Source organism: Malurus melanocephalus, unplaced genomic scaffold (genome assembly GCF_030028575.1).
Source record: "Malurus melanocephalus ecotype Western Australia unplaced genomic scaffold, MMel_1.1 scaffold_568, whole genome shotgun sequence".
NCBI lineage: Eukaryota > Metazoa > Chordata > Aves > Passeriformes > Maluridae > Malurus > Malurus melanocephalus.
This window is the reverse complement of record NW_026623800.1, coordinates 326,260-353,384: the sequence shown is the minus strand read 5'-3', so window position 1 is coordinate 353,384 and position 27,125 is coordinate 326,260. Positions and strand designations below refer to the sequence as shown.

At 36.9% G+C, this 27,125-nt stretch overlaps 1 protein-coding gene across 3 annotated transcripts in view; it reads right to left on the bottom strand.

Annotated features, from left to right (window-relative positions):
• The window catches only part of PTPRM (protein tyrosine phosphatase receptor type M), a 342,158-nt gene that overhangs the window by 47,762 nt on the left and 267,271 nt on the right, over positions 1-27,125 (bottom strand). For all 3 annotated transcript variants that reach the window (XM_057382477.1, XM_057382478.1, XM_057382481.1), the window contains 3 exons: positions 12,472-12,559; positions 6,382-6,458; positions 3,570-3,606 (listed from right to left, as the gene is read on the bottom strand). In XM_057382477.1, the coding sequence (XP_057238460.1) occupies positions 3,570-3,606; positions 6,382-6,458; positions 12,472-12,559 (202 nt within the window). The remainder of the gene's footprint in view (positions 1-3,569; positions 3,607-6,381; positions 6,459-12,471; positions 12,560-27,125) is intronic.

Genomic DNA, 27,125 nt, shown 5'->3' with positions numbered 1-27,125 from the left:
TTACCTAACTCCTGCGAAAAAATAACCCTTAGCTGCCAGTAAATGGAACAGATCATACAAGAGCTAGATATTCTCTTACAAAAAGAAGAATTATATCCATGGGAACAAGGGATATATAAAGCAAAATAACAAGTTTTAAATTGCAGCAGCCTGCTGGTTCTGCATGACCCAATATGCTGGCTTTTGACGAGGGATTCTTTTTAATCATGGTGACTCAGGTGCGGATCCCATCTGTTGATGCCAATTACAGCAGATCACCAAAAGTCTTTATTAGCTGTAAATTTGGTCTACCACTCACATTACACTTATCACATAAAGCAAAATAGATATTAATTTTATAACTGAAATTGCACACTCTGAATATAKTACTCTTAAAAGCTGAAGCAAAATAATTTTTGATTTTTAGTTGAGAAAACCTCCATTATGCAACTCTTTTAAAACATGTTTCCTCCCCTAATTCAAGGTAGCAGCAGGATGCTATGAATGCCAAGGTGGRAAGCTACCAGTCTGCATGTCAGACTCTGGTTAGTATGGAAGACAGCAACACTTCAATAAACAGGTGATTAGGCAACTCCCAGCTCTGTTAAAAGCAGATTGGTAGTCTATTACAAACTGATTAAATTTGCCACTTCTTCACTTCAAACAATTATATTTGCTCATTAACACTTGATATGTTGAATGCAGCTTAAGAACATAGGAAAATTAAATATCAATCATTCTAACTCCTCAGAGATTTAAAACTGACTCACATAATGATATTTTCCTTCAAAGAACAATAGGCATGTGCACCTGTGAAAGCTGCTGCGGAGGAGAAAAGGGAGAATGGGAAAAGTTATTTAAAGACTGATGAAAAGTAGTTATCAAGGGAATTAGACATGCAGCTTAACCGTTGTGCYGCACTGATGTGTTCATACATATCTGATGAAAGTGTGTTCTAAAACAGAGCATGAACACTGCTGGCTGCACTGCAAGCTGTGACAGGCTTATTAGTAAGGCAGACACAGCAYAAAATCATAGAATATCCTGGGACCCAYAAGGATCAYSGAGCCCAGCTCCTGGCCCTGCACACACCAGCCCAAGAATCACACCATGTGCCTGACAGTGCTGTGGCCACTTTGAAACTCTGGCCAGCTTGGTGCTGTGGCCACTTCCCCGGAATACATGAAGGCATAGTCTGACACGTGAAACAATTGTTTCTTTCATAGTTAACACAGAGACTTAGGGGAGCTTTGGAGATTATTCCCAGTTGTTTTATCACCTTTGCAAAAGACAGAGACTGCATCTTACTAGAAGTGTGCTTTGTCAGGAAGCTGGGATACTGGAGAGTAACATTAACTAGGCTTTACACAACTGCATCTATCAGGATGTTGCAGAGAACCATAAAGAGCAGAAGACTATTTTTAAGTCCCATTCTGATCATTGGAAAGCTGAGATAGAGGAAGGAAAAGAAACTTTCTCATGATTCTTCATCAGGCCACAGACAGAWCCCACAAACTTTTGAGAGCAGTGTTCTTCATTCCTACAAACTAGAGGTACAAACTTGCTTTCCTACCTGCCTTAAAAAGTAACATATTAAAGATGCAAACCATAAAAAACATCACAGCCAGATAATTTTGAGCTTGCTATAAATTGTATGCCTATTTTTAAATGAATTTTACATTCTTCAGAGAATCTGTTTCTTACTCATTTCACCATGGGAGGGGTTAGGCATCCCCATGTCCACTTAGATGCATCTACATAGAAGACATTGATGGGATCTGAACCCAAAACTGACAACTGAAAAAGTCATATATCCTTTAGRCCTTGGAGAAGATGAGTTTCTACTCCTCTTATTCTCTTTCTTGACTAGATACTTGACACGGTATGAGGAAAAAGTAGGGCAAAGAAACTGCTGGGACATTTCAGCACACTTTTCATACATGATTACATACTTGGTTTTAAGAACTGAAAGTACGAAACTTCAAGCTTGGTACTTGCTATTCAAGTATTATGAGATTGTGATAAMAATTAGGATAAACATTGTGATAAATCAGTATTTAAACTTGCTTCAGATGGGGACCTAAAAAAAAGATGTTCTGGTGAACTTTCTGATGAAAACTTATTATAAACTACAAGTTAAAGGCCAACTGATTATCTTTTTATTTTAGATTTCAGTTGAAGGTGAAAAACAACATCATTAGCTAAAGGTTAAATGGAACACCATTTCTTCTTGGAAGAGGAGGGTGCAAAAGTCCAAAAGGAATTAATCAAATACTGCATTTTTGCTCCTGTCTTCCTGCCTGGCTGAAACCACAACACTGGCTTGCCTGCAGAGACTGTGGACTAAGGAACATGGTGGGAGGGGCAGCACAAATGGCAGATGAAGCACATTTAAATGGCTCATATTCTAAGATCACTAATTTTGAAAGTTAAAAATTCTGGTCTGAAAGTGTAATATTGACAGTAGAGAAGTGGTTCTGCATCTGAGATTGTGGAGAGCTGAGGTACAGCAAAGTATATACAAAACCTCCCACTGGTGGAAGTGGGGATTGGAGGCAGCAGAATCTGGCATATTTAAGAAAGAAATCACAGCCAGATCCTTTGTTTGACATGGCCAACATTTTATCTGCTTTAATAAAAAAATAATTTAAAAGAATGTGTGACCTCTAAATCCAACACATGCTAAGGTTATTTAGAGCATATTATRCTCAGTACTCCAGCTGGGTCCCTTGAAAGGTGGAAGTAACAGCTGTGGGTGGAGCTCAATTTTTTCAGATCCACAGGCAAATGCAGGAAACTCTGTCACAGCATCCTATTACAAAAAAGATTCCCTCTAAGCAGTGGAGGAGCAATCAAATTTTCACACACATGCTATCCAAGCACAGGCAGGAGATTGGCATATTGTTCAATATTGTGACTAAGTAGTAACAGAAGACTTATTTTYCCCATTTGTTCCAGCTCTGAACTTGACCAAAAAATAAATAAGGACTGCATSAGAATGTGCAAATTATGTCTTTGAAGACAAGTACAAATTGAAAATTAATTTGTGTGTTGATAAAAGAATAGGTTCTTTTTCCCAAGGAAGCTTTTAAATGATGGTCTGTAAAACTGTCTCTGTAGAACCCTGTGATGAGTCCTTCTGCCAGTGTTTAAATGTCTTTTGGTCCTCTACCAAAACCTGCCTCCTGAAGTGTTTTGCATTTTAAGGATCTGGAGCCTAGTTATCATTGAGCAGCTAAGAGAACATACATTTTCATGACACTGTKGTCTCTTTGAAATGTTTACTGATTATTTCTGCCATGACTCATTTCTTTTTTCATGAGTAACATAATGCTGAGTAACTTTGAAAAAGGATGTAATATGCTTTTTTTTACTCAAAACCTATTTTAACAAAAAGGTAGAGGACTGCTTACTTCAAGTGCCTGAAAATTCAGCAATAACTAACTTTTCTCACTTCCACTTAAGTGATCGAGCCTACTGTATACTGGATATTGACTATGGCAAGAATGCATATTAGAGAAAATAAATTTCAATCAAGTGCCAAAACGTCTTAGTGTCACATAACCAGAAGGAAAGGGTAATAAACTTACCTTGTGTAGCAATGTAGTGATTTGGTCTATGATAACCCTAGAATAAATTGAAAGGARAAAGAAAATCAGCAATATGCACCTTGGCCATATTCTTACAAGTGAAATTTCATTTAGAATAGCATTCAGTAAACGTCACAACAGTACAAATAATGCCRTAGATGCACAAGTTCTTTCCAGCTGGGGAAGGGCAAGTGAGAAGGGGAAYAAAAGCAAATGTGTTTTCTGCAAAATACCTAAGTTGCAGCCTTRTACATTAGGGGCCAGAAGTAATATGTTCTTTCAGTCCCTTGTTRGCTCTGCTCAAAATGAACAGTAGAAAATCCTCTCTAGAACTTGCAGGTAATGGCATCAAGTGCTCATGRAGTTTGAGATATACCTTCATCTATTGATTGCAAAGCCTACCCTTTTTAAGTTAAAAAATGTCTGATTTGTATTCAGCCTGGGGAAGGAACRGGGACATGATTTTCACTCTGCCCATGGTGATTTGTTTATGTTTTATTTCTGAACAGTAAAAAAGGAGGGTAAGTTCTTTGATTAAATCACTTGGTATGAACATACTTTTTCTGGAAGAACATAATACAACTCTGTTTCTCTAATGACAAGAGCAACTTAAACACAATAAAGACCTCTATGCATTCTTTGCAACATTGAACAGGTTGCCAAAAATGTAATGATAGCATTTTTATAGTATTTGAATTTCTGATGTGATGGGAGTGTCACCAAATGCTTCRCTCATGCCCCAGTATGCTGAGAAATTCAGCTGTAGGAGTGTTAATGTTTGAATAATGGTTATGGTGCATTGTCAGTCATCAGGAAGAACGGAAAGCTGTRGCATGCATGCCATTGCAATTTCTTTGTAAAAGAGCAAGGGGAAATGTAGTGATACAAGGTGGGAAAGAATCAAAACAAYGGAAGATACTTTGAATATTACAGCAAGAATAACACAAATTATGGGATTGATTTCTTCACACAACATTGAAGCAAAATTCGGGAAATCTGAGAACTGGGAAGCATTCAGAGAGTGGTTTTTTTTTCCTCCTATGTGTTACCTAATCCTTAGTGCCTAGGATCAAACACTTGCATTTCCCAGTGGAAAAAGAAAAGCATGGGAAGAAACACATCATAACCATTGTGTCTATGATGGTGCCATTCCCTTATTAACAKGTTCCCTTATTAATGACAGCACAACTCTACCAATAACTGCATTGAAGAGAAAAATTAAAGCTGCCTCTGTAGTAGAAAAAGCACATTTCCAATGGAAACCTGATCAGTAAGATTATAAAAAAACATGCTGTGTTTTGTAGTAGATCTGTCTTTGAAGAATGTCTGCAGTCCTCCAAGCTTTGCAATGAAGCTATCTGCTGAGGATGAGGGAAGACTTTTCTGGTCCTCAGGAATTGTTTCTTCCAGGGCCACATTCTCTCCATCCTTTTATACTCCATAACCAAAAAAAATAAAAAGAAGGTTTCTATGCAGCTATCTATCAGCATTTTAAATGAGACTGTATGATCCCAATCTTGATGTCTCACATCCTTAATATTTGGGAGTCAGATCCAAATCTGACACAAGAACACATTACAAGCTTAAAATGAGAACAATTCTGAAAGCTGGAGAAAATGTGAAAGAGAATTCAAATCTAAGTCCCCAGTGTGAACTCTCTTTCCTTTCATGACAGATTACTCCCTTCAGAGTTTAGTGAGGCGTCTAACTGAATCTATTTCCATATGTGCCTTCACTGCTTGGTGACTGTGCTACTCTTTCAAATAGCAAGGGACTGAGCAGAAATCTGAGCTTAGCTTAATGATTCTTGAATGTGCTTATAAACACCAGTAACAGGAGATTAACAACTTCAGAAAGTTCCCTCAGACTTCAGATTGTTACAACTGAAGTACCTACTTTTCTTGTACAGCTCTAGTTCCTCCACRTTCTGAGAAAAAAATCTGTTACATTCCTGTTTCATACTAGTAATTAAATTTGAACTGCAAACTGTGACACCATTTCTCAAAGATGTAACGGCTGAACCAGAAATCTTTAGCAGGCACAGTTTTCTACAAAGCAACACTTGTTTTACTTAGCCTAACATCTAGCACTCCATGTAAACAGTAAAATTACTAACTTTGSTATCCATAGACTTCTGGCTTTAGATAAATAATATTGACTTTTTAATGATTTTCAATTCTACTTTTGAGCTCATTCTTTCAACCAAAAACACCTTGTCTCTTAAAGAATTTATTCTAATGTAAAACATTAAGTTAACATGATGCAGAATGAACAAAGAAGCCACTTTCAATAATTAAACAGCCTACATATTTAATGAAATGTCTTGCTTGCATTAGAAATACTGGTTAACAGCTGCAGAATATACTTTGAAGGCGACTTAAAAGTGCGGAGATGACAAGAGACTGCAAATCTCTGCATTAGGCATTACAGAGTTTTGTCACATTAATATGCAAACAGCTTTCTTTTAAATGTGGAATGATGCCAAGCTGTTGACAGAAAGTGAAAATAACATTTTGCTAGCCCAYATAAGCACCAGCAGGCAAAGTAGCCATACAGTGTTTCTGGCAAGGTTTCAGTCTAGTGGCAGTTGGAGRAAATGACTCATTTAATTTACTGATTGACAAAACCTTTGAGGCTTTTTTCTTCCTTTAGTACACACCTAGCTTCCAAAGATAGCACTCTCCAGTGACAAACAATGTTAGCAGCTGATATTAGCTGTGATATCTATTACAAATTATGAATAATGTGAGAATTGTAAGAGTTCCCWCTTTGAACACAGCCCTAAGCTTGTTGCCTACATCAGGATACGCACATCGATGTAATTCCCATTGATGTAATCGGAACTTGTTTCTCCTTCAATAGGCTGCAATCTCACTCGAGAATGATCATCTGAAATGGGAACAATGGAGAGGAAAAAAAAGTAATTAAAGACACATTCAGTAACAAAGGCTTAATCAAAATATTCCTTTAAAGTCAAACTAAAACCTTAACAATTGTAAGTTCATGCTTATTTTGTTGACCATGAAAGTTGTATTGACATTTAATTCTCATTTTAGTCATTCAAAAGCTTTCCAAATCCCATTTGATTTTTAGTATGAATGACTTAAATCTTCTAATGTGAATCCCATTACAGTTATGATTTTTGCCTTGAACCCCCCTGCTTTTGTCAATAAAATAACATTGAGTTGTCAAAGGTTTAATCATTTGGAAATGCTTCTGCCAGTACTCAAAAGAAACTGAAGTCATTCAAGACAAGAGTTTTTCAAGGAAACTCATTATCGAGCAAGATAGAAAGCAAAATAAAGTAATGGCAAAGCCCAAGCAGTCAGACAGTGGCTTTGTCACTGAATTTTSCTCCACTGTGGTCATCTTTATCTATCCAGGAATGTGCAAACATTTTCAACTTTATTTTCTAAATTCCCATTTGAAACACCATGGCATGAATTCATCTCACGTCAGCTGCCTCATTTTCTCTGTGCTATAGCAACACTGCTAGAGGCTAGCTCCCACCCTGCCCAAGAATATCTGGATGCTGGCAGGGCTCCTTCTTCGTAATCTCCTCTTGATTCTCTTAGCTCAAAAGCAACCAAACACAACAGCTTTTTCAGAACGCTGCAGGAGTTGTTGATAAAACAATTCAAGGGTAGGATCTCAAGGATGGAGAGATGGTAAGTACCCACTTTACTGCTGCTTTGTTTGAGGTACTTCTGCTAATTAGATACCTGTGTATTACTGCTTTGCTGCCGACCTGCTGAGCTAATATTACTCGCAGCTGATGACAGACCTTCCTGACGGTCATTATTTTGTTGTAAATGTAAATAATCATTAAAACACCTGAAACTTGCTACCCGTGCTCTGAATAGCTGTTTCTGYAGCTTTGAAATTCCTGGAAGATAAATAAATGAAAGGACATGAAGTGGCTTAAAAMCCCAGCTTTGTTATAAGTAGCATAATATTGGCCCACATAATAGCGGAGGAAGAAGACAGCAAGTGCTTTTTAAAATAGCATCGTTTCAGAATTACAAGTCAAGACATAAATTGGTCAAGGTAAAGTCTTTACTTCATCATCTTTTATGCTCAAAGTGTTAGGAACTGAGATTTCAGACCATCATTATTTCCTTGGGATTCCCTCAGGAGAAAGAAAGGGCACACTGTAATCCCAAACTTACTGAATCAGAATGAATTAAAATTCCACCTCCTGGTTCCACACAGTTCTTACATTGCTATTTTCTTTGGATTATTTCACTCAAAAGTCTTCAAGACTGAGTTTTTCAAACATGCTGGAATATTTGAATCAGTTATGTTAATCAGGTCAGCCTTTTTACCCTCTTTATTCACTTTTTCAAGAATAAAACTTTACAGAGCTGTGACTCTCCATTACATAACCCCTGCTTGTCTGAGTTCACTAAGCTACGCTTATCCAAGTGCTTCAATATTCTCTRCTTAATTAAGCTATTTATCATTTTCTTCAGAACAAGGTTTGGCTCTCAGGATCTTAATTCTAAAAATCCATCTTACTTAAGAAAGATACMAAGGAACTTTCTAAGCTCTAGCCATGGCTGCTGCATTTACAGTTTTGGGACCTGATCCAACTTCTGCCAAAGTCAGCAGACTCAAAAGTCAAGCGTGCTTGGACTCATGGTATCTTCATCTCTATTTTCATGATTTCCCACATCACTGCCTTACAGACATTCTCACCAGGACAACTCAGGCTAGCAAAGATCTACACTTTTGTATTCCTTAAATTGCACAGGGCAGGTTTTCAGTTGTCTAAGCACAAATATCTCATGGCACTTTTTATGGTCACCAGGATACACTGCCTACACTTTCAGCTGCCACTATGGAATAACATGTCTCTCATGTATTGTGACACACCATGGATGTCCCAGCTCCCCTGAAATGGCACCACATATCTGTATTTAGGGAATTGAAACCCCTATTTGATCACCTGCATAGAAATGAATTCCATATTGGGCAAAACAAGCTTAAATTTCCCTGTAAGAAACATCTTGAAAAGTAACTTTCTTTTATTTGCTTTTAACTGATTTATACAATTGAATAACAGGGAGTRGTATATTTTCCTTACATTTCCTGTATTCTGTTACTTTCTTTATTTATTCCATTCTTTCCTTGTAATAACTCTTTGGATTAAGCAAAATAAAGAAGTTACTTCATACCTATATCTTCATATCATCTCTTTTTTTCATATCAACCCTTTTTTTCTTCTCATGTGAATCTTTCTTAGTACTGCATTCTCAGCTAATTTTCTGGGAATTCTTGAGATAATGGACTGTCCAATACCCATTCACTTGCAGTGGAACTGGAGTGACTCCCTTTTTTTTTTAATTGCTTTGAGAACTCAAATTAACTCCTTACTGCRTGGCAACACTAGTTAAATTGAAAAAAAATCCTTATGTCAACACAAAGAAATGTTACTGTGTCAAGGCTTTGCTTATGTCAAGCACATTTGAAACTAGAAATGTATGCAAGCYATATTATTCAATATGTGTGTTGATTCTTAAATAGCCTCTAGGTTAACTTTCTAGATTTTTAAGGTATTTTTTCCTTTATACTTCAGCTGCTCTTGATAATTTGTGTAGCTTTTAAAAACTCTCTTTTCCATCTCATTGTTATTTTGATACMCTTCCATTAGGAGATCTAATTTAACTTTCCACTGATCACTTAAGCTTTCAAAATTAGTTATCTTAGAACAAATTTGTCTCTGTAGAATATGGTAACAGATAATGAATATAAGCATTTTATTCTCTCTCGCCTCAYGTTACCTACAGCATGTATATGCCAGCCTGCAGACTGTGATCTCTAACAAGGCCCTTGAGCTCCTGGCTGATTAGCATGCCTGGCCAATGACCCTTCYTTGGGACGTGCCTTGTTGATTCTCTGCAAATCAAACCTTTTCTAAATGTCTCACCTAAAATCTTTAGCTGCTTTTAAAAGCTGTGATCAATACTGTCTTCTCATTTAGTCAATATTGAGTTAGAYGAAAATAAATACAGAACCCCTCCCATTCCCAAATCATCTCTCCTGAGGAAAAAATGAATAAATGTTACCAAAATCCAYGCATAACCCCACACAACTATGGCAGAAACATAACTTTTCTTAGGTGAAGAAAGATTCATTTAGCAGATTCATGCTGGGTTTAGCTCCTAATGAGAAAACACAGAAGGTTTTTTTTGTTCAGTAAAGAAGGGACCTGTTTTCTGTGAGTGACTGGACTGTGATCWCAATTCAGCTTTTTGATACAGTGAYTCAAAAATTGTAGCCACTGTCATACAGTGGGTMGGGCACGCTTGTAGCCAATTAAATGCACATCACTTGGGCAACATAAAGCATATCACAATTTTGACAAGGTGCTGAAATGGTGGCCACTTGGTGCTATTGTTTTAGTTCACTCTGAGACCAACAACGAGTACAAGCAATAATAAACAGTAGTGTCTTGGGAAAAATTTAAACAAAGAGGGTAAATGGATCGAAAAAAAAATATACTTTGCAGAAAAAAAATATCTATTTTATTATGATAACGTACCCATAATCAGTGGCATCTGAACCACCATTTTTTAAGTGTTTGAACATAGCATAAAAGGGCAACTTATTAAAATGCTTTTAAGCAAAAGCATATACTTTATACAGTTATCTGGGACAAATTTAAAAAACTAGACTATTCAAATTGTGCTCTCAGACTCTGAGAAATGCTATCATTTATCCAGGAGAAAAAMACATAAAATAATTAAAAAGTTAACTAGCCCATATGCATACATGTATTTAACAACAACGAACAACAAATTAAACGACAACCTAAATGACAAACTGTAGGCAGTTTCAGCTTTTATTTTAAGATACTGCCTTTAGTTCTAGTAGATCTTAATTTTAACTTGGGTTATCTTTGTTTTTGCAGCCACATAAACAGGAAATGTTATTGATAAAAACTCTATCCAGCTCCCTCCCTCCCTTCACTAAATACTGAGGACATTTCAAGTAAATTGAGATCTAAATGTCCTGAGTTATATTTGGCCTCTTAGAAAGCTTTCAGTATCACTTGTAATTGTCATTGATTTGTGTATCTAATATCTTTTATGTGTTCTCCCTTGGCTATTCATCACTTGATTACCTCAGACATAAAGCGGTTTTCTAGTTTTCTTCAACCAAAGGGCGTCAAAGTGTAAGATGGTGTCTAACATGACATTAAAGAGGAGACTGACACRCTAAACCTACTACAAGAGAAGATCTATTGTAATAGGCTTGGACTGGAAACATTTCACAAAGCAAGGATAAGCATAAAACTGCTTTGTATTTTTTATTTTTACTTTCAATATTTTTTACTTAAATGATTTGTTGTTACTCATGTAACATATTGCTACATCCTCACAAAATAACAAGTTTGTTACACATTAAATATCGTTTGGAGGAAAACAAGCAAAACCACATCTAGCTAACTTATCTGCTTTTGCATATGCACCAGCCCATCATGATAATCACATTTCTCTAGAAGATTTAATTTCCTTTTTTATTATAAAGCACAGTGTACACTGAAACACACAGCAATATTATCACAKCCACTCAAAACCATGTGGCAGATGATCTCTTGCCTAATTTGCCTCTGGCTCCACGTGCATTTCCGGTGGGCTCTCATTTTGCAGCAATTTTCTCTCTGCAGATGATTTCTACCCAGCTGAGTCTATTCACAGCCCCTGCTGTAGGTCACTAAGTTAGGGGCTGTTCTCTCTACACTTGCTACATGTGCACTGCAAGGAGGACCTCCTGAGGAGGTGATTCAGAAGCATTCAAATGGGCTCTGTTTTGGAACCTTTTCTCCACATGGCCTGTCCTCTCTGTCAAGTCCATGTGGTTCACTGATGAGGAGACCCAGGGAGATACATGCTTGGACAAGCACCTGAAATGGGTGCTGAAGTGCAAATATGCATCCACAGGTCCTCCAAATGTCCAGACAAACAGCATGGATTAGTCTTCCACGCTGTCCCATGTACCTGGGGTTCTGGACAATTTCTGAACTCCAGCAGTATCATTAAATGATCCCTCCTTAAAGACCATTGCTCATTTTCATGCTTAAAAAACAAGGTGATGGCTGCTTACTTCTCTGCTTATGGTTATCTGGCTGGCTGTTAGAAATCCACCCATTCCTTATTTTAAATTGAGATTTTGAAGGGAAGAAAACGGGAAGGGATCATCTCCTACACAYACACTGAGAACTTACCTTTAAGTGCAACAATACCAGTGTGTAAATAATATATTTTTGGTGAACTTAATTTATTTTCTCCCTCCACATTCATGTGCAGCATCCCTTGTCACAATTCTTTGGAAAGCTCATAATGAGAGATTTAGGTGTCACCAAAGCATGTTATCACTTCCTCATGTTATCTGGTTATTAGTATGTCTAATCATTATTAAGCCTGGCATTTCTAAGTAAAACATGAGGGTTAACTTTCTTTCCTTAGACTCTGTCTAGCATAAGCCATGAGAGTTGTCCCTGTTGCTGTGGAACACTGAAGCAGCACCGAGTATTGTCTGCTCCTACAACACCCAGAACGGAATACCAAGGTGTCAGTGTGACCATGGGTACTCTTGTGCTCAGCTGACAGGAGCAGGCTGGGACCTGTGAGAGCTGAGTAGTGGTTAAACGTCTCATTCTCCATCTGCCAAATATTAATCACAGGATGAAAGGTATGCAGAAGGGATGTTGAGGAAATGCATAAAATCTGACAGTTTTCTCAAAAGMAAAACAAACAGCGCAACATCTTCCCTCATTTTTATCTTCTTAATTAGGGAAAAGGAATATAAGCCTGATGTGAGCTCTAGGTTGGTGGTCATTCTTATCCAGTTCTGAAGGGAAGTTAACAAAGTGCACAATTTTGTTGTCAACACTTACATGCAATGATATTCCCATATCTGTTTTTCATTCTGTTCTCATCTTTCTTAGCTGAATCCCACGGTGCAGACTGTCCTTCAAAAAAACTCTAAAAGAAGGAAAGAAAGTGACATTAAGACAAGCATGCAGCAACAGTTACCTTGTGGATAAACCAAAGAGAACAGTAGTTGTGGGTATTGTTAAAGTGTCATTTAACTGATTCTTTTATTTGAAATACAAATCTCCTGTTTAAATGGTATTTATGCATACCTCCAGAAGTTACTTAAAATTTGACATGATATTATCTGTGTAATAGCAAGAAGAATTATTTGCAAGTGAAGTGCTATTAAACCTTTCCAAATCTGCGTTCTTGCAACACTGAGAGTCCTTGATTTGTGCAAAGCAGATTCCCCATACAGTTCTCATACAGACACGTGAAGCTGAAGGAGCTTCATCATCAGAGTTGGAGTTGCTCCAGTATTTGAGTGTAGCATTACAGACTGCATTGATACATTTTATTTTTTACATACCCACAAGTTTCATTTAMTTCTTGGCAGATGACCTCATGGATTGAAAATACACAGCCATTTAAAAAGCACGGATTAAACTAGCACACACGTGTCTTTTTTTCYTAAAGCATAATTTACAACACCACCGTGATGATTATTTTCTCAGAGAATAAAACCAATGTGATTTTGTGAAAGATATAATCTCATATTCACCCAACCTCTGTGCTCTYGCTAATAAATCTCATGTAAATGAGAAAGCTGAAGGTGCTAAAMGTTTATTTTTACATTAATAAAACACCGAAGCTGCCAAATAGACTGCATGTAAATTTGTATGCCCTCTGTCCTGTGCTTTATATGGTATAAAAGAGCATTTGCATGATTTCTTAACTTACACATTGCATCTATAAGTCATATCATGTAGCTACATTTTAAAATTTTGTATTGAAATATTAATCTTGTCTTTAAAAACAGAGAGTAGCCAAGTAAACTGCTGGAATTTTATCACGATTAGGGCCAGCCTTAACTCATCTTTTTACTAGAATGACCAGTAGATTAAATCTTTAGTACCACACTTAATAGGGAAAACATTAGGTAGTTTTTATCTCTTGCAAGATCTCAACACATTCTGAGTGGTTTAAAACAGGTAATACCCATTAAATGGTCTACCATTAGTGTCCTTTGCCCTCTAATTTGATAAAAACTCTTTTTTCAAATCCCAAGGATTTCCAAAGCAAAGAGCATAAAAAGTCAAAACAAACCCTTGATCTCTTGCTGAAGTCAATGGAACACAAAGGCACTCGGTGCCTAAAATGGGTATTCTTTTAAAAAGTTCACTAGAGTGCTGGTTTCTAACTTATGATTTAGAAATTCCTATAGCTTGCACTATGGAAGACCCAAATATACTCCAAGAAACATCTTGCTTCTCCCGGTCCCACTAATGAACTTTTACAAAATCTAGAAATTGTTGGGAATATACGGACTACTTCTAAAATGTTTACAAATAGTAACCCAAGAAAACCAGTCGCCTTATCAGYGGCTTTATTTTGTTTTTCCTTCATCTCTCCACACTTCCTTAGAAAAATTTCTAATAGWTTGCAAACTGAAATTATTAAAACCCATTAAAACAAGTATATTTCTCATTAATCATAGYATACCATTAATCATAGCATTGGGTTCTGCTCTGAGAAATGCAGATGGCTACCAGATAGAGAAGTATAATCCCGTGAATCCTAAAATGATTTACAGCTTTGGGGCTCTTTGCCAAAAAGGCATCAATCGTTATCTGATTACAGATTTGCCAATGGCACCTGAAGCAAGCAGGTCCTCCCACTCTAGAGCACTCTCGACTCAGTCAGGATGGAAATTACTTTTCTAAGAGTTCTGACCAAACTGCATAGGGAAGGACTCTCCATGGGCAAAAATCTGTGTCTCAATTTCTTGAGATGTTCACACTCTCCGACAACACTGGATGATGAACAATTAAATACAGTTAAAGGTGAAGTGGAGATRGAAATGTTCAGCAACAAAGCTCCAAAGACACAAACCAACAATACATCTGATCTAAAATCTGACATGGATTTTGGATTTCAGACTAGTGAAAATTCCAGTTCTATTACAGTCCTTCTCCTAGAGACTAATGCAACAGAATTGATCCRTAAGATACTGCCCAGCAAGGGGTTCTGAGTTTAATTCACTCAGCATTACGTGAGCTGTTACAGAGAAGGAGTCCTGCTGACACAGCTTCTGAGCCTACACCTTTCCATACTGAAGACCCAAATATACTCCAAGGGACATCTTGCTTCTTTCTGTCCCACTAATGAACTTCTACAAAATTACTTTTAACCAATCAAATAAAGMRAATCTCTGGAGGCAGCTGRGAAAGATTTAGATGGTGCTGAATTYAGGGAAAATATACAATGGGCAATGTACTGCTTTCAGAAACTTGTCTGCGTCTCATCTGCAGTGTACGAGTTTAATCTCTCCCACCTGTTTGGCACTTTTGAAAACAATGATAAGTTTAATGTGCATTACAGATAAACCATCTCCTAACAATACATCTGCAACATAGATAATTCTGTCCTTTAGAATAGACATGTATCAAATCTCAAACAATAGCAAAAACCAGGAAAGGAAACAGATTTACATTTCCAGCTACTGCTTACTGACTTCACTTTCTTTACTAAAAATGTACTAGAGAAAAAGAACTTCATATGTATTTTTTTCTTTGTGTTTTTATCAATAAATTAGTGAATGAAATAAAATGTATCACATAGGGAAAATAAGACATAATTTATGTAGACACATTTTTCTTTTTAATTCATTTTGGGATACACACTGGTATTACAGTGAGAAGAGTACAGCAAAGATAATTTGAAGGAAAAGGTATTACAGTGCAAAAGCATAAAAAGAAACAGTTATTGTAAAAGACAGCTGGAGTGTCATTTCCTAAATTCCCCATGTGCTGCCATTACACAAACCCCGACAGAACGATAATCCACAATGTATTATACGGAGAAATCTCATTTGTCCCACAAGTGARGAACAGAGAAGATATCTCATAACAGATGATCTGTCAAGATCTTTCCATACTTGTGAGAAATACACGTTTCATTACAGAAATTTAAAAAATCTCTTTCCTGACATATCACTCTCCAGGGACGCCGCTGCACTGCAGCCCACACATTATCTTTGTGGCTATTCATTCTAATGCATCCTTAGAAGTTTCTTAAAATTGTGGATGTTAGAAAGAAATATGGCCCCCAAACAGCTTCACTCCACCAAATGCTTGGCAAGGGCAATAGAGAACTGAAAATGAGCGCAGGACATTTCTCAAAYAATTTAAAGTAAGTATTTCTTTAACTCAAAATCACACAGAAGCAGGACTACCCAGCCTGCCCTGTTCTTCTTGAAAAATTAAATGCCCTTCAAGCCAGCAGACATTTCTGTATATATGTCAACTGTCATTCTGTTGGTAGAAAATATTTCAATAATCAGGATAAAAGACTATCTGAAAAAAACAATTACAGAGAACTGCTTAATACACAACATGAAAACTGGTCAGTTATGCAGCAGCAGGATCATCTWAGGATGAATGTGATACTTTTGCGTGCTTTAACTCAATACCGCAGAGGTTTCCATTAAAAATTAAATATTTGCCAAGGGCTAATTCACTGTGACCCTCAGACTAGAAAATAACTGCAATATCTCAAATGAGAGGGGGAGATAATCATTGCAAATACAGATTTTTTAAATTATTCCCTTTCTTCATTTAAAATTCATAAGGCTAAAAAATATCAGAAAGGACCTATATAAATGTACAGTTTGAAGAGGCTGTAATGTGGAGAACAGGGTGRGATTTTCAGAATAAAATTTGTATCTCTGTTGATTGTCATCTTTGGCAACACACTTTCTATCCTAGATTTTCATGCTTCCAGATAAGGATACTGAAAAACCAACACCTTCGTAAGATCTACAAATGTAAAGTGTTGAATGGAATTACTATTTTTATTAGTAATCAAAAACCAAGCAGCAACTTTTTCAAAAAATACTTTGTAGTTGCTAGGTGACAACAGTGTAGTCTCCTACAATGTCATTTACAAAATGCAAGCTCTTACAAGCAAAGAAATGAAAAGTTAAGGACACCATAAATCTCGCTCTGCCTATTTAATAAGCAAGAATATGATTTTGTAGGTACAAAAAAATGCATATTGCACTGTGTAACAGTCTTAAGTTTGATCTGTGGATTTGTTTTTAAATGTATGGGTCTTTACAATACCCGATTTWCTCCACTGACTCTGAGTTTCTTCACTGATAACATTCATTTTCCATTGTTATTTCTAAACAACCAGATTAAGACATATTTTAACAACATGGGTTATTTGACTTATTCAGTTATAAATACCTTTGGATTTGTTTTCAAGTTACATGCAGAGAGTTATGCACACTTTATGCCAGACCAAACAACTAACGGATCCTAATGTCTAAACTCAATTAGCTAGAGAAGAAACTTACATTTCTACTATAGCCCTTTGAGTTGCAGCTAAATTAGATGCCTAAAATGCCCTGAATTTGACAGCAAAGATTCATTACTAGTTTAACACTAATGCTGTGTCCATTTTATATGTGGARATTACAGATGGGGAAAATGCATCCATTAAAGTCTGAGCTAAGATCCCAGGGTCACATTAGACTCTTCTTTRTATTTACAAACCCTAGGAAACACACATTTGCTTTTTAAGGAAGTCCATAAATGTTAGGAGGACAAGGATCTTCAGGCTCATTTAATGAACATTGCAAGATTTGTGAGCGCGGTAAATCTGTCACTGGATTTTCAGTATTCAGAATGTGCCCAATAACTGGCATGTGAGGATGTTCTTTGACTTAACGAAAGTAACTTTTTTTTTTTATTTAACAGAAAATTGAAATAATCACATTCAGTTCATTGATAACAAGTATTTAGACTATTAAGGAATTAAAAAGGGTCACTGATAGRTATGTTAAAAGAAATCTGCAGGGAGGTCCAAGCTATGAAACAACATTTTTAATCTTCTAGTCACTTTGAGGGAAGTTTCATCATTGAAAATCCATCACCTGTAGGYAATAGATCTCCCCAAGTGTTTGCAAGCAGCAGTGAATGATTTCACTGATGGCAGGCCACTGTATGCAAGCAGCTCTTTGTACTTCAGCCATTGCTTTGGTCACTGAAAGCATCTGTGGATGACAGCRTGCCACTAGAGAATATATTCACCATCAGCTTTTCCTTCTCTGTCAGCTTCAATCACTGAGAATTATGTCCGGTTTTCAAATAATGGAATTTTAAAAAACATTTTACTGTGCCTGCCCTTGAAAACTGTCTGTTGCAAGAGCCAATGTGAAAATCTATCTMATCAATGTAAACTGCCTTCAGCAGCTATAAAGCACTTACTGGCGTGTTACTGTAGCCTAGGTCTGAACATAGGAGAAAAAAAAAAAGCCCAAAACCCAAAAAAGACTGTTGCAAATAGAATATATTGATGTTATTCCTAAAAGTCCCTCGTGTTCAGATTTTTCTGGTAAAATCAGGCTGATAGTTTACATAAGGTTTTCTATGTGTGAGAGAAAAATGCAGGTAAGTTTCAAAGCAGATACAGAGTTATAGTCTGACATACAGCGCGTTTCTGATATTGTTTCCAATGCTCCTTTATGTGGTTGTTCCTCCTTGAACTGGTATAAAAAACCCACAGAAACATCCAAACAAAGGTCTGCATAGCCAGAGATAGGAAACAAGTTTTTTTCTTTCTCAGGTGCATTTAGGTTAGTTTGCATTACACCTGAGAAGAAGAGTAGGAAAGCAAAAGTTCTTGTGGTCTTTGAGACACAGAACATCATACTCACTGCCTACATTAAATGTTGAAATGGAAGGGSAACTGTTACCTCCTCCACTAACTGCAGCATGCCTTAACACTTGGATTTCAAAAAAAAAGAACTAAAACCACACAATAAGACAAAATTCAGTGATTGCATTGATATGCTCATTTTTCAGAGGCAGTGCTTTCAATTAGTGCATTTCCTAATATATTTGCATTTTTAAAGTCACAGGCTTTGCCTCTCCCTGGACAATTGGCCAGTCTAGTCAACCTAGATCAGTATAAGGCAAGGAAAACACACAAAAATGATCAAACTGCTTCAGTGTGGTACTGAATGACACAGGTACTTTTAGCACTTAGCATGTGTTTTCTCTATTTGACAATAGCATTGGGAAATACACGAGAAATTTAGTTGGCACTGTAGGACAAGRAAGTAGCTCACTTACAAGAACAGAGAAGTAACTTAAGTGAAAGTAACTTGTCAGTCACTGTGAAGGTGTTGTATCCCTTCAGGAATAGCAGGTCATGAGTGCCAGGCATGCTGAAGGCTGGTTTTTACGTGCTAAGTGCATTTGAGCAAGATAATCAAGAATAAGGAATTTTGTTTTCTACCCAGTCCTATATCAGACAGTATCTAAAGCTTCTTGGGGAAAGGACCCAGAGGATGAGGTGACCTGAGAGACACTTCAGGAGAACACATGGCATGGCTGCAACCACCACACAGACCCACCTGAATTCTCTCCTGTGGAATGAAGTTGTGAGATTTGTAAAATTGCTCATATCGGTGACTGAAGTATTTTGATATCTTARTCAATTTAGTCTCCAATAACCAATTGTCATTTGGTCTTAAATCATGAMAATGCTGCAAAAAGAGTGCCATTGAGTACTTCTGTAATAACTAATGAAGAGTTACTTTCCATATATTTTTAACCCTGCCTATTTATGAGRTCTGTTGATGAAACATTTTATCTTGGTATCTAACACTGAGGATAACACCTGAAATTCACCTGTAATATTCAACAGTGGGAATATAAATGCTTATAGATTCTGCAGAGTGGTATAATGATCTGATAGATAACCTAGTTTTGATAGCATTTCAGAGCCATTTCCCTTTTACCTACTTAAGTTTTAAAAACTCCATTACTTTAATTCCTTTAAAATTCTCAAAGACTTCTGTATAAGGAAACATTTTAGAAATAAGGTGAAATATGAATTAGTAAGAGCACTGCAATAGAACATACAATTAAAATTCTAAATTAGAAACTTATTCTCTGGCATASTAGATAGCAATAACTTAACCTCATTAATCTTCTTGATTTATCTCCAGCAAAAAACATAGTATCTTGATAGGATTTTATGATCTTWTTTTACAAGAAGGACCCTCTGGGTACAATATGCACACTTGTACTGTAACTAATTTGTAGGATATATTATTTTTAACTTGTGTGTAAAAGAAAATAAAGTTGGTCTCAAGCAATGCTTATTTCCTCTCCTGCAAATGAATTTCCTGCTTTCGGAGGATTTAACAAATACTTTTCATGTAGAGCATGTGGGATTTTCTTATCTCCCCACTTTTTTTTTCTTCACAGAGTATGTAATTAAAAATTTTGTTCACTACCATCATATCTGTGCATTTTCAAATAGAGCATGAACTTGAGCAACAGTCATGACTGTGATGTGCGTAAACATAAAATGAATGAACACAACTCTGAACACCAACTATTCTGTGCTTTGATAGGAAACYTCTTTTTGGGACCCAGAGAAAGACATTGATCACCATGCAGGAATTATCCATCCTTTTGTGAACAAAACGCTCCACTTTATTATTCATTAACTGCGCCATCTCCTTGCTTCCTCTATACGTTGTTCCAAAGGATGTAATTACAAAGGTTAATTGTGTAAACAAGAGTAAAAAATGGTGCAGAGTATTTTATTTCTTAATGAGAAATCCTACCACCAAGACACGTGTATTTCTTTACTACAAGGAGAGTGAGGCACTGGAACAGAGAAGTYGTGGACGCCCCATCCCTTGAAGAGTTYATGGCCAGGTTGGATGGGGCTCTGAGTCCCTAGGAAAAGGTGTCTCTGTCCATGGCAGGAGGGGAGGAATGAGATGATCTCTAAAGTYCCTTCCAACCCGTTCTGTGATTCTAYGATTTACRCAAAATGGGCGGGACTCAAGGTCACATACAGACCAAAGAATGTGCAGGTAAGGTAAATTTCTAAATTGACTTCTTTATACTATCTTCAGAAGGGTAACATGCAAATACCTCAAATGACTTGGACAGAGAGAAAATACTMAATGTGGTCACTACGACATGAGGCCAAAATGGAGGGCATTTTAAAATGTTGTTTGAAGGCAGAGACATTGAATTTGAGTTAATGCAGGTCTCCAAGGTRCCATTACAACCAGATTTTTCACCTCTTGTTTTTCATTTCCAGGTTTTGTGCAGGAAACTGTTTCTCAAGTCTCTTTCTGCAAAGCAAAACATTCATTCCACAATGCTACTTAGAGACACAACACCCTTAGATTTTCTCTTTTGTACTCAGAATGTTAGCAGGCAGATGGATTCTAAAAACTGGTTTTAGGTACCTTAGAGCTTTGAGAACATTATTTGGAATTTTCTTGAGCACTTCAAATTTTAATTCAAAAAACTAATAAAATATTTAAATCTTTTTTTTCTGAGTCTAGCTCATTTTTCCTCACAAAGATTAGCACATTGATATTTGATTTACTTTACAAATAATAAAAGCTTGCTCTGGGGAATGGTTTCAAAGAGCTAATGAAATATTATTGAAGCAGAGCATAAAGATACAATGTTCTGTGAAAAAAGAGGGCAAGATTTTTTCTTCCTATTGTAAAGAGAAGCTTTTGCAATTGGTTTAAAATGTAACAAAAAAAAAACCCCAACCCAACCCAAAACAAACCAAACCAACAAAAGGAAGAAAAGAAAAAAGAAATTAAAATTAAAAATTCAGAGTGAGAGAAAGGGAGAGGGAGGAGAAGAAGAAAATATTAAAAAATGTAGGCATCAGAAAAAAAAGTCTGCATTTAACTGAAGCGGTAAGTTTTGTGTTGCAGTCATTAAAATTTTCTGTTCACTTGTGTTTTACATAGTGATTGATGAGAGGTACTTCACTACTTGCCTAGATATGCTATGCAATGAACCAAACAAGGCTTAAGGATTCCAAGAAACTCTTTTTGAAGTGGGAAATACTTTCTATGGCAAAATACTTCTTTTCCATTACTTGAYTGACACTGAAAGCCTGGGACATTATTTTTTGAGCAACTATATTATTTGARGAGAGGCTATTTATTTAGTAACTGTGCACTTGTGCTTACTGAAGATTATTTCTTATGAAAGGTGATCAACATTGAACTGGTGGACACATACACTGATAAGAAAGGTGACTTCCAACACATTTCTAGCTAATCCAGTAATATTTTTGTCTGATTTTATCTGAATACATCATTGTAATTGAGACACCGCTCTAAGCTCAGAATTCACAAGAACTGCCTGCCTTAAAATTATCAGCTAACCCAAGCACAGAAAACCTGATAAGATCTTCAAATCCCCTGTACAGACAAGCTGTTTGTGATTTAGAGCCACAGAATTTGAAAAAACCTTCAATGCAATAAAATTCCCTGAAGCAGTAGAAGACGGCATGCAGAAAAACGAAACAAAAGCAAACAAACGTYGCATTTGAAAAGTGAACAAACCCCTCCCTATCTTCATCCAAGTTGTAATGTACACACAGCTGATCTAACCTTTCAGAAGTGATAAAGCACCCCTCAGATTTGGCTCACTAAGTGAGCCTCATGGGTTTCCATGAGTGTACTGTGGCTGCTCTAGTTAATATAGTTTGAATAGAAGATAAGAGAGAAACAAAGCTCACATAATAAGATTTTAATTCTGCTACAGGGCGACACTGACATCACATTTAGCTACAAGATAAAAGCCYGAGTACGCTGGCGTGCACAGATGGAACACAAATATTTTGCACACTGTTGTTTCTCCCAGTGGATAAGATAGAACTTTTCAAGGGAAATAGGAGCAGTAGGGTATGCTAAAACAGATAAAGGTCTACTTGCAGTGGCATTAAAAAAAAAAAAAAGGAAAGCACTTCATTGTGCTGGCTCGTAACATTTTTTGGTCTTCACAGGAAGCTTTGGTGCCTCGAAGTCTGCTTTGCTTGTTTGCAAATACACTGTTTGCTAGCATATATAAAGTCACTCAGTCATTCCTCTGGGGTTGACTTTTAGCCCAGCGTTTTCCTTGTTCAAAAGAAAAAGACCTCCTATCTAAAAGCTACATGTCTATTTACCACTTTTCCKGGCTGGCATCCAGTCCCTGAGCTTATCATTTGCTACACTCTTTTGCTTTGGGGAGAGCAGCAATGGGTCACAGCAGAGCCACTGAGAACTTCTACAGCAATGGGAGCTCCCGCTATTTCACTATGCAAAACTCCTGGCTCTGGGTTGGAAAGTTTTGTTTCCTTTTCCCAGACATCCCTCTGCAGGCTCTCTCTCTGTAATTGCTTCCTGTCAATCATCTTCCCTTTGGACAACTGCACACTTACTGAAAAGGAGGATGAAGACTGCGAAAAAAAAGGGTGTTGGTCCTAGATGATTTTCCATCTCTCTGAGAAACTACTCAAAGAATAATAAAAAGAGTATTTAAGAGCATATAAAGATAATCAGCATAAGAACAGTAGAAGTAGTAATGGGATTGACAATGATGACAAGTATTGCTGTCAATGGTTAACGTAATTATTTTTAGTTTCCTCACTGTACACTGACAGACAGCAGCACTTCAATACAGCCCCAAGACTACTCATTAGAACAAACAGTGTCTGCTCAGCCACCCTAATGAAGAGCAGCAGCTCACCAACCTGAATTGCCTTATTTTGATGTTTTAAATGTATATAGAGCTCTTTCTCATTCCAAGAAAGGTAACCCTGCACAAATTCATCAGCCAGGCTTAAAAACAGACAGATCATTCAAATCTGTTATACATGGAGTCAAGGCTGCTCAAATGACCCGGGCTCAGCTAATGGGCAATGCATAGTGGGAGTACTCTGGGGAAGGAACAATGAGGGAGGGGCAAAAGGGGTTGCTGTCCCTAAGTGCTGTCATTTGAAGAGCAGTTCTGCATCACTAATTGAATGTAAGACATGTGGTACTAAAATTTTCTTAGTAGAAAAATACAATACATACGTGGCAGTTCCACTACAGCATGTATCCACAGGAGCTTATTGATGGACATTTGGATTGCCCAGCTCTCTTTTTATTTTAATCAGCTATTATATTTCTGATGCCCAAGAGAGAAACTTTCAAAGAGCTTTGCAAAGTCTTCTGAACTTGTACTGACCTTGTGCAATACAGTGGGGATCTCTGCATGTCCTAGTGCAAATATCTCTTCTTCCTTCTTATTTATCACTCACACAGCTACACTCAGAAAATACCTTCTGCAAGTGAAGTAAGTATGGGACTAAACAACAGAAAAAAAATCAACCTCCAGCAAACACACTCCAGCAAAAAAAGAGCCATTGTTTGACAGAACAGTCTTTTTTTCCAAATGACAATATGGTGAGGACATGAAGGTGAGTTGTTTATAAAGTAAAGAGAGCTAACTGAAAAGCTGCCAAGTCTATGTTAACACAAATGGATCATGAAATATGAAACTTAACAAATAAATAAAGGGTTAGTCACAAAGAAAAAAACAGTGCAAAATGATGTTTGTATTCACAGCCTTAAGAACAAAAAAGGATCAATCATAGTTCTGCACTTAGATCACACCTATGATATTATTCCTGGATTTTTTCCAGGACCCTTCTGAACATGTCACCTCACTACTCTTCTGTTCAGATTCGGATCTTGCTGAGCATCAAAACAATTCTTCAGTAATGAAGATTGAGGTTTAATGACTTGAYGTATAATTTTGGCTTTTGCAATCTGCTTCTTGATTTTCTCTTTTGCATAAACTGAACAAAACACAGCAATTTATCAGCTATCCGTGGACAGTTCAAGATTTATATACATTGCAGCTCTAAATTTTTATTCTACATTTCCTTTCATTAGAACACTGCACTCRAGCTAGATTAATTGAGGCAAGCCAACATTATAACAGCTCTGTTGAATAGCAGCAGATGCCTTTATTCTCTGCATTCCTCTATAAAACAAAACTTAAAAAAATTTGAGTCTCTATATAAATATTTCCCTTAGAAGACAATACAGAGATTCCAGGCATCTGTTTCTCATTAAGCCAATTACTAGTTGTTTAAAATAATCCAATAAAGTCTGTATTTATTAGATTTATTATTAAACTCTATGAGCCAAATTCTGCAAATGGAAGAAAATAATGAAGAGTGAGCTCGATGGACAAAATGTTCCAATCCTGACACTAGGTGGAATAATAAATATCCAATCTAAACTTCTCCTGGCACAACTTGATGCTGTTTGCTTTTGTCCTGTTGCTTGCTTGCTACCTGGGGAAAGAGACCAACCTCCACCYGGTTACAACCTCATTTCTAGTAGCTGAAGAGGGAGATAAGGTCTTACATGGCGCACTCTGGCTCCCTACCTTGCCCTAAACCAGCCTGAACCTTAGTTTCACAAGAATATATTTGAAAGTATATCTGAGACAATACCCCAAGAATGTACGGTTTGCTTTTTTTGTATTAGGTACTTGAATTTGGAAGCTTCGTTCTYTGTAATGTCATTGTAGTCCTAATGGCTGGCAACTAAACTTGTCATATCACTTATAATATAAATAGTTGATATGATACCAGATCAAACTTGAATTTTGGCACAAATACAGAAAATTTTTCCAGGGGGGGACAGAAACTGTATGGTGAATAGAGTACTTCATTGGTTTATGCACATGAATTTCAGCTTTTAAAAATGTGTTGTGTATCAGTGACAATCAAAATAGTACTTCCTATAGAATATTTTTTCCCTTTTTTTCCATGGAAAGAGAGGAAAGTAATCTTTTACTTTTTTCTTTTTTTAATATTATTGCATTGCTAAGCTTGAGCACTCCAAAACACTGGCACTCCACACTGAAACAGTCATATGGGTAGCACTATCCAAATATTTCATAACACCAAAAAAAATCATGTTACTATTACACTTCCAGATTAGTCAGTCAGGTTTCCAGGGACTCTGGCACTTGCTACAACACAGCTCTGGGGAAATAGAACACATAAAAAGGTGACCTTTTCCTCTCTGAATCCTCGAGACACAGAATCACTATCTTAGTATAACTCCCTCCAACAGCTGTTTCCACACCCTGGCCCCTCCAGTCAGCACATCCTATTCACTGTTTCTCCGCAGAAAAAAAAAGAGTGCTGATAGCTGAAAGAAGTAAAGCAGGAGGAATGTRGTCCACTTCCTGCTCCTTGCTGGTGTTAAGGAGAAGGATTCCTATCTGGCAGTGGCAGGAGCCAGGTGAGAGATGCAGGCAGAGCTGGGACAGAATGAGTAGGAAAACACAGAAAGTGTAGCAAACCTTACCCATTGTTCACCTCCACTCAAGGGAGAATCCCTATTCCACACTATCTCTGTGCTTTAAATGCTCCTGTAGTAGCTAAGGGACTGGGAATGTCTCCACCTTGCCCTCCTGGGGCAGTGAAAGTTCTTGGTATTGAAGGGAGCACCACTGGGGAGTGAGCATAAATACTGGTAAAGCACAAGCAGACCTCTGTGTCAGTGAGCAGTTAGACAAAAACTCTGTAACTTTTTTAGTTTCTTGGCCCTTGGMAAAGGACTGTTTTAAAAAGATTCAACCTGGTCCCCTGTAAGATATTTAAGGCAATTCCAGTGCAGCATACTTTGTCTAAAAGAAAACACACTCCTAGTTATATCAAAATGAAAGACATTTGCTTCCCAACTAGACTGTTCTTCTACCTCAGCAATRTTCAAACACTGATTAATAGCAGGATTAAAGTGTTTTTGTAAAAAGTTACACAAAAATAAGAAACACAGTCTCAGTAACAAGAAATAAAAAGCAATCCACAAAACAGTTAAAACTTTAAAGAAACCTAAATCTTGCACATAGCACAGCTTTTCGAGCTTTCTTTGTGTGCCAGAGATACATGTGCTTAGTAAATACCAGTAAAATAAACACAAAAAGCTGACAAATGGAGGGAAAATATGTCAATCTCAAACCAGATCTACAATTAAACATATAAAAAGCATGAGCAATTTATGTGATTTTCCTTGTATTCAAACACTTCTGTATGTTCTAGCTACTGTCGCYTCTATAGACTTGATTCACAATGTAACCATCAAAACTTAAAATTCAAGCTGCTGATGCTGTAAAAGAAGAGACAATTAAAAAGTCTGTGGCAAAACTGRAATGTGTATAGAACTACTAGGAAAGAAGCAAGATACAAAATTTGCTTAGATTTTAAATGTTTTCCCAGTGCAAAACCATAGCAAATACTTTGGTGTGGTTTGGAAGCTCAGCCTGTTTRACTTCAAAATTAAGTCAATGGCGCCCCTTTTGCTCTCCAAAACACAAGAAATGGTTTACTGCCCACACAAGGAGTTTAATTCYACTACCTCAGTGTACTGTAAATAATACAACTCTCTTGAATAGGTCTAATTAATGCAAACAAGATTCTTTGCAGAATAWAGCACTGCTCAGAATAAAGGCTCAAGGATTAGGCTTTAAAATAGCAACTATATGCATTTCATATCAATTTTACAACTGAATTTCTCTTTTTCTCTTTCCCTTTACAGCATCATCAAGCTGCAGCTCCAGTCCACAGCAGTCCTGCAGCCCACCAGTAAAACAGTGGAGCAGGAGAACAGCTA